At 30.8% G+C, this 8,459-nt stretch overlaps 1 protein-coding gene and 1 long non-coding RNA gene across 2 annotated transcripts; both read right to left on the bottom strand.

Annotated features, from left to right (window-relative positions):
- Positions 1 to 2,354: 2,354 nt before the first annotated feature.
- Positions 2,355 to 3,127, bottom strand: LOC105132297 (F-box/LRR-repeat protein At3g48880-like). Its single transcript, XM_011035706.1, has 2 exons — positions 2,760 to 3,127; positions 2,355 to 2,664 (listed from the first exon to the last, which is right to left on the bottom strand). The coding sequence occupies exons 1-2, from the start codon at positions 3,125 to 3,127 to the stop codon at positions 2,355 to 2,357; spliced, it is 678 nt and encodes a 225-aa protein (XP_011034008.1).
- Positions 3,128 to 5,856: 2,729 nt separating this feature from the next.
- LOC105132147 (uncharacterized) lies at positions 5,857 to 7,196 on the bottom strand. Its single transcript, XR_843548.1, has 2 exons — positions 6,866 to 7,196; positions 5,857 to 6,419 (listed from the first exon to the last, which is right to left on the bottom strand). It is a non-coding gene; the product is annotated as an uncharacterized LOC105132147 (long non-coding RNA).
- Between the last annotated feature and the right edge of the window lie 1,263 nt (positions 7,197 to 8,459).

Here is an 8,459-nt window from a genome sequence, read left to right as displayed (position 1 = left end):
CCCGAGTCAAATAATTGACCATGTCAAGATCTGTGGGAGAGCTTTCCAATGTCAACATCCCAGAATACATGCAAGCTGTTCGTTTGATTACATAAATAGTCAGAAACATAATTATTGTAGTACATGGGTAAATAATTAATTGGGAAGCCGTATTTTAAGATTTTAACCCACGTAGATTTCACATTGTTGTACTTTGGACTCTATAGTTTAGTATTTTTCAGTGTCGATCTCATAGCTGCCAGAGTCCCAACATCTCCTTTCCCTGTTAAATAACTAACGACGGTCCAATTTATTAAAATCTAATTATGGAATTTTTAAGTGTTTCTTGGTGGATTATCGAGATAAGCGGAAAGGTTAATTCTCGTCATTAATTATGGTATTTTATTGTGTTATTGATTGAGAGGTTGATGTTTCTCTGTGCATAGAATTTGTTGTGTTCACGAACACCAATTGATATTTTGAAGGAGTGTAAGTATGTACGAGGTGGTGGTGTCCAAGGTTAATTTGTTTTGACTTATCAGAATTTAAAAAATAATTTGAGGTCTATGCCTGGATAAAAATATTGGGCTGAGGCAACCTAAAAAAAAATAAAATTACGGTCAGCTCATCAGGGCTAGAGGGTGTTGAGTTATGATGCCTAGCCTCTAGCCTGAAAGAATAGAATTTTTTTTATTTAGGTTTTTGTTTTATTATTTATTTGAAAGTGTGATTTTGATTTTTTTAAAATATTTTTATTTTAAAATATATTAAAATAATATTTTTTATTTTTAAAAATTATTTTTAATATTAATACATTAAAATAATTTAAAAACATCAAAAAATACTAATTTAAAATAAAAAAATATAATTAATTTTATTTTTTAAAAATATTACTTTTAAAATATAAAAATAAACAGGATTATAATCTTTTACAAGAAAAAAATAAAAAAAGATAAGAAACAAGGATAAAAAAAATAAAAATAAAAAGACGAACATTTGGTTGCCTTTCTTGACTCTCGGGGGTTACACTAGAAAGAAGTTGTGGGATTAACATCGAGAAGGTTTTAGATAGGGATCGAAGAGGAACATTGTTGAATCTGCAACTGCTAAACTATAATCCAAATTGAAAGAAGTAGGATGATGACTTTGAGCAATGTTGAATAGTGGACGTGAATCCCATTACAGGTTGTGAATATATATGGTGATAGATTATCATTGATCAGAAGTTATATGCAACTTATGTTCACAAGTAAACATCATGTTACTATTTACAATGAAATTAATAGACTGTTACATTAATTTTTTGAATGCTTTTGTCTTTCTTACTTCTCTGGAAATAATAAGGATGTATAATAATCATGCTGCCATGGAGTAGGTTAAATTCTGTGTTACGAAAAGATGCTTCCATACTGGAAGTGGGTTTTATTTCATTTATAAATGAAAAGAAGGTTTTTTCTTTTTTTTAAATAAAGAAAAAATGAAGCTATTGAGGATGTAAAAAACGAATTAAAAGTTAAAATGTTAAATATGTTCGATAGGAATTGAAAAATTTAGAGATGAAAAAGTGGATTCTAATATAAATTTAATCAATATTTAAATTAAATAAAATTATTAAAAATTAATTAATATTATGCTTTTTTTGTCTAGAACGAGAAGTGTGATAAAATAAAATAAAAATATTAATTAAAAAAAAAAACACAAAAACCAAGATTTTTCTGTCTCAACTTTCACCTCAAATTTTTATGTGCTCTGTTGAATATTGGTGGAAAATCCAGAACATTTCGAAAGGCAAGAGTTAAAAAGAAGATGCTGTCCGAATCGCAGGTGTCCCCTTCACTCTTGTGAAGCATGGAGTGCTACGTAGGTTTTACTATAACAGATTAATACAGAAACAGTATCTTTTGAGATGAGTTAAAGTCTTTTTTAGCCATTTCCTGGACTAAACACATCTTCTCTTCGGATTTTTATTTCTAGTTCTTCTGTTCTCTCTAGGCGATCCCTAAGACCAGGACACTCTTTAGGTTTCTCAATATATTCTTACAAATATAATCTAGTCTTCATAGAAGTTTTTTACCAACTTTATCAATCATATAGAAATATAACACGATAAAAACATGTATTACCATAGAAGTTGATTTATTATAAGCTGACATGATTAGCTTGCGAGGCTCAAGACTTCGACCAACTTTATCAATATATTCTTCATGCTCAGGTTAAATAGCAAGGGAACTCACCTCGTCATCTCGCCAAAGCCCTTCCTCGTATTCATGGCATTTAAACCGTCCCAAGTCTTTGTACGCACGCATACATGCACATTATGCAAGCGTCATTCTGACCGGCGAAGAAGTTCTAAAGCTGTGAGGTTCTTACTTCAGTCACCTAGTCACGCTCCCAGTGTAACGAAATGGGTTTTTGGTTTGATGAGTGTCTACGATGACAGAATGAGATATGTTGAGTACCTCGAAGTCGAAGAGCATCAATGTGATCTTCAAAGCATCTTTATGCAGAACCGAACAATATCGCAGGCTCAAGACCTTGAGATTTGGGATGTAAATAAACAAGGTAGTCGCAAAATCATGATCATATGGGGACTCGAGCCCTTTTAATTTCCCTATTGCAGCACAGAGCATATCTGCTCTAATTTGATTCCAAGCTGGAAGCACAAGTTGTTTAAGGTTTGAGCACCTGCAAAGAAGATTGTTTCATTTAGACCAGCTACATGGTCTGTATATGCAAATCAATTTTAGCAGTGAGACGTGATGGAACCATGAGAACGAAACCTCTCAGCTGCAAAGATTAAGTGCTCGTCCTTAATGTTCATATTGAAGTCGAAAATCAATCGAGTCACATTATTGCAACTCAGAGTTAACGCAATGTTCAACATCGGCAGTAACATTCGATTACACTGCTCAAACGCCCTACAAGATCTTCGCTGGATAACTTTCATGAGGCCGAACTTCAATGCACCCACATCATGTGTTCCCCAGAGAATTGAGTCAGAACATGCCCTGCTCCAGGACGTACAGACTCTACGTACATTAGAAACTAAATCCAAGATGCTCAGCTTCATGAATATCTTAACTAGGATAGCATAATCCAGAGTTTCCCAAGTTCTTCTAACAGCACGTATGTAGATCTTGCTTTCCATCGGTTGGAATACTTGCCTACATCATGCAGAACAAAAACACACATCGTTTTTTTTTTTTTTTTTTGCTGTGATCAGGAGAATCAATAACAAATAAGGATCCATTGGAAGAACCAGAAGCATCAATTAACAAATCGGAAGCCCCAATCAGTATAGAAATCCTTTTGGAACAAATAAAAAAGCTTAACAACAATTTATGATCATTAAATTATAGGAACAGCATTGACGATGTTTACATGTATGATATTGTGCTGTCTTCATGAAGAACCTGTTCTTTACCAGAGAATAAAGTTTTCACTGAGCGAAAATACCAGATGGGAAATATTGGTAGTTTATGGTGCGTAATCACAGACGCGCAAGAAAAGAAATACTATAACAAATAAGAAAATACCAACATGCCTAAAAATACCAAATGAAATAATTGTTAAACTGCAATCAATTGACTAGCAACTTATCAAAACCATGAAAAAACAGCTGCTAGATGAAGCGCTTCTTCGTCGCATTCACATGTATCCTTTACATTTTTGCACCTTCCAGATATATTTTCTTGTCAAGTTGAAAGGTCTTCCAGATATATTTTCGCATTCACATGAGTAGTCCCTAAAACTGTCGATTTTCATAACAAAGTGTCAATAGAAAAGCCAAACGCAATGAATTCTATATCATCGAACAAAACGGATAGATGGCTAAAAATCATAAAATTTAAGAAAAAATAACAAAATTGAATTAAATATGATTTTCAGTTCCGTGTAGTGGATGGATTGGTGAAGTCAGAAATTTCCTGTAAAAATTTGACCTCAATTCAGCGATTAAATTAAAAATTATTATACTTTTGCCATTGTGCCAATTGGCACTATCAAATCTATTTTAGGACCTAACCATCTTCTACTCGTCCATTAAAATATATATTAAATCTTCCACATATTCTATTTATGGCCTCCCTCCACTTAACTATGACATATCTCTACATCATCTTTTTTTTTTTAACATTAATTTGTTAATTGATTGCAATCTAAAACTTACACGAGAGACAAGCTTTTGTTCCCTGCGTATTTATATTCATGGATTATTATTTGGAATTCTTGTCAAAAAATGAAAAAAGAAAAGAGAGGAAACTATTCAATACAGAAAAAAGGAAAGCATGGTGAAAAGCTACAGATACATGTTGACAGAAGCTAATGATAGCAAACAAACATAGAATACTTAAATTTCATGAGCGAAAAAGATTTTGGATGTGAATTTTAAATTGGCAACTTTATTCTCTCTGAAGAAAAAAATAATACTTATCAAGTTTGTTTTTTTAAAAGGTTTATAATACCTTAATTAGACTAAAAACCCTATTTCACTTAAAAACACAAAAATAAAAATCCAAACATAGAAAGATAATAATTATAAAATCCAAAACAATGTATAAAATTAAAAAAAAAACAAGGAAAATAATAAAATTAACCCAAACCAGGATTTGAACATAATTTTTAATATTTCAAGATCTGACGGTTAGTATGGCATAAAAAAGCTATTATAAAGAAAAATTTTTTTAAGAAATTCTTGCAAAAATTTAAGCTCAATTGAACAGTCAAATAAAAAATTATGATTTTATTAGGTTATTATTCTGATTTGAAACAACTAAACCTTTTTTAAAACCTAAATCTATATCACTAGTTTATAAATGTACCTATTAGATCATCTATATAATTTGTTCATGATAGATCATCATCTAGTTGTTGTAAATTCATATCTGAATGCTTAAAATCACTTGTTATCTCAAGTCCGATTACATTACTTGTCATCCTAATTTGTAATCTTATCGATTTTGATCCTCCCTCTTCCAACTGCATTTTTTTGGCTTTTGATGTCTTTTGAAGTGTGAGTTTTTTTTTTTAATTTTATCTTTGGACATTCTATTCAATTTAATTTTTTTATTTGATTTGATCCTTCTACTTTTAATTGCTCTATTTCTTAAAAATAAATTTTGCAATTTTATCCCTTTTAATTTTATTGCATTTTTTTAAATTCACTCTTGTTCCATTATCTTTTTATTACTATATTCTTGTCCTTTTCTTGATTTATCTTTTTTTTTTAATTTTATCCTTCAATATTTAATTTCATTTGATCTTTTATCAAGTTTTGATCCTTATTCTTTCAATAACTTTTTCTTTTAATTTAGCCTCTAATTATTTTCTTTCATTTTTAATGCTATATTTAGTTTTTATTAATTAGGTTTTAAATTATTTTACAGTTAGATATTTTACTTTTTTATTTTTTCATAGTTATCTTCCAACATGATAATTTTTTATTGAAAATTAATTATTTTTTTAATTTTATTATTTGACATTTAATTATAAAGCATTTAGCTTCATTATTTTTTACATTTTTTTATTGAATTATCACAATTTTATATTTCTATGATAGGCTACTCAAGTTATCCATAGTCGCCTAGATTTTTTTTGTATAGGTTTTTTATGAAATTGAATTTTTTATCAATTTCTAATCAATCAACAAGCATTGAAGTTCCAAAGCAATCAATAAGCATTGAAGTTCCAAAGCAATCGATAAGCATTTAAGTTCCAAAGTCTGAAAGAGATCGATTCACAAGTACGAAGGTCATAGGCTTAGTTACTTCTCGTTGGTAATTTTCAACTCTTCTTTCAACGTGCATTTGGGTTTCAAAACAAAACCAAAGGACACCCCAGCTGTTAAAGGAAGAGGTACGCAGCTTAAAGGACCTCAACGAAAACTAATAACAACAATTATATTACCAAACAACAATATACAGGGTAGCAGGAGTGCATGTGTATGAAAGCATTGCCATTCTATCCAACTAAGGAACCCAAAAACCCTGATCATGAACACGCTGCATTGGATAATGCAATAGAATGACCCATCAAAATCGCAATTACAAAGCTTAGAAGACACAATAGTATGGTGATTGAAAGCAGGAGCTAGACCTATCACATATTACCAGCTTTCAAGTGGAATAAAAATTGAAGCTGGTCTTTCAGCACAAGTTAAATCTCAGCAACACTAACCAGCTGCTTGCATGCATCAATGCTCCAAATAAGTACTACCTCCGGATCCGGATACCAGGAATGTCTTTCAAACCCATCTTTAGTGCTGTTTTTCTGAAGAGGGAAGGAGGTTTATGTAAGCCTATTGACTCGGAAAATTGGTTGGCCAGCTCAACAAGCGTTGTTTTATCCCTTCCAATCTCTCTGATGGAGTTGTAATACCCTAGCCAAGCATGATATGCTCCTTCTTTGACACTACTATCAATCTTTGACATTGACTCCTCCATCTGCAAAACAGAGCAAGCATCTAAAGGTTATCCATATGAAACCTGCACAATTGCATGCCCTAATAACAAATGGATAGGAGGGGAAAGCCATGCATTTTGAAATGTTTCAGAAGGAAAACATTATAAGTTTCAGTTTAAATCGAGGTAGACCAAATGTTTAGTTACTGTCCATAACAGGACCTCAACCATGCACCTTTTTCAGATACAAATATGGATCATCAAGTGATGTTAATTCCATAGAATGCAACGTAAGGAATCCACCCTTGAAATTTTTCTTTAACGTCAGCATGTTAATTAAGAAGACCACATGTGCCCTTCGCATACTTCTGCTCTGAGTTCATTTTCTTTCTTTTTTTTCTTTTTAATATTAAACCATAATTACAATCTCTTATAATGCTGAATAAAAACAAGAAGCAATTAAAGCAAGTTATCAGTTAGAGCATTACCTTAAAATTTGTTTCAGAATCAATTTGTGGTAAAGGGAATTTCTCGATTGGCAGGTCTTTTAACTCATTCAGGAAATATTCTTCCCATGGCGCGAGCAATAAGATCCCTTCTCCATCTTTCCCTTCGCGTCCTGTTCTTCCAAGCCGATGGATATAATGTTCACGATCATAAGGAATTCCCACCTGATTATGATTAAAATTGGTGCATTATTTTACAGTAACACAAAATAAGGCATTCAAATCAAGTACTGAGAAGAAATATACAAAATACTGGATGTTTGAGAGATACTGTCTACTGGGCACAGTTGATTTGATGCTTGGCAATTTATACAAGCAGAATATTATCCTTTACATTTTTGCACCTTCCAGATATATTTTCTTGTCAAGTTGAAAGGTCTTCCAGATATATTTTCGCATTCACATGAGTAGTCCCTAAAACTGTCGATTTTCATAACAAAGTGTCAATAGAAAAGCCAAACGCAATGAATTCTATATCATCGAACAAAACGGATAGATGGCTAAAAATCATAAAATTTAAGAAAAAATAACAAAATTGAATTAAATATGATTTTCAGTTCCGTGCAGTGGATGGATTGGTGAAGTCAGAAATTTCCTGTAAAAATTTGACCTCAATTCAGCGATTAAATTAAAAATTATTATACTTTTGCCATTGTGCCAATTGGCACTATCAAATCTATTTTAGGACCTAACCATCTTCTACTCGTCCATTAAAATATATATTAAATCTTCCACATATTCTATTTATGGCCTCCCTCCACTTAACCATGACATATCTCTACATCATCTTTTTTTTTTAACATTAATTTGTTAATTGATTGAAATCTAAAACTTACACGAGAGACAAGCTTTTGTTCCCTGCGTATTTATATTCATGGATTATTATTTGGAATTCTTGTCAAAAAATGAAAAAAGAAAAGAGAGGAAACTATTCAATACAGAAAAAAGGAAAGCATGGTGAAAAGCTACAGATACATGTTGACAGAAGCTAATGATAGCAAACAAACATAGAATACTTAAATTTCATGAGCGAAAAAGATTTTGGATGTGAATTTTAAATTGGCAACTTTATTCTCTCTGAAAAAAAAATAATAATACTTATCAAGTTTGTTTTTTTAAAAGGTTTATAATACCTTAATTAGACTAAAAACCCTATTTCACTTAAAAACACAAAAATAAAAATCCAAACATAGAAAGATAATAATTATAAAATCCAAAACAATGTATAAAATTAAAAAAAAAACAAGGAAAATAATAAAATTAACCCAAACCAGGATTTGAACATAATTTTTAATATTTCAAGATCTGACGGTTAGTATGGCATAAAAAAGCTATTATAAAGAAAAATTTTTTTAAGAAATTCTTGCAAAAATTTAAGCTCAATTGAACAGTCAAATAAAAAATTATGATTTTATTAGGTTATTATTCTGATTTGAAACAACTAAACCTTTTTTAAAACCTAAATCTATATCACTAGTTTATAAATGTACCTATTAGATCATCTATATAATTTGTTCATGATAGATCATCATCTAGTTGTTGTAAATTCATATCTGAATGCTTAAAATCACTTGTT

Source organism: Populus euphratica, unplaced genomic scaffold (assembly GCF_000495115.2).
Source record: "Populus euphratica unplaced genomic scaffold, PopEup_1.0 scaffold39.1, whole genome shotgun sequence".
NCBI classification, from domain to species: Eukaryota; Viridiplantae; Streptophyta; class Magnoliopsida; order Malpighiales; family Salicaceae; genus Populus; species Populus euphratica.
This window is presented reverse-complemented; position numbering and strand designations above follow the sequence as displayed.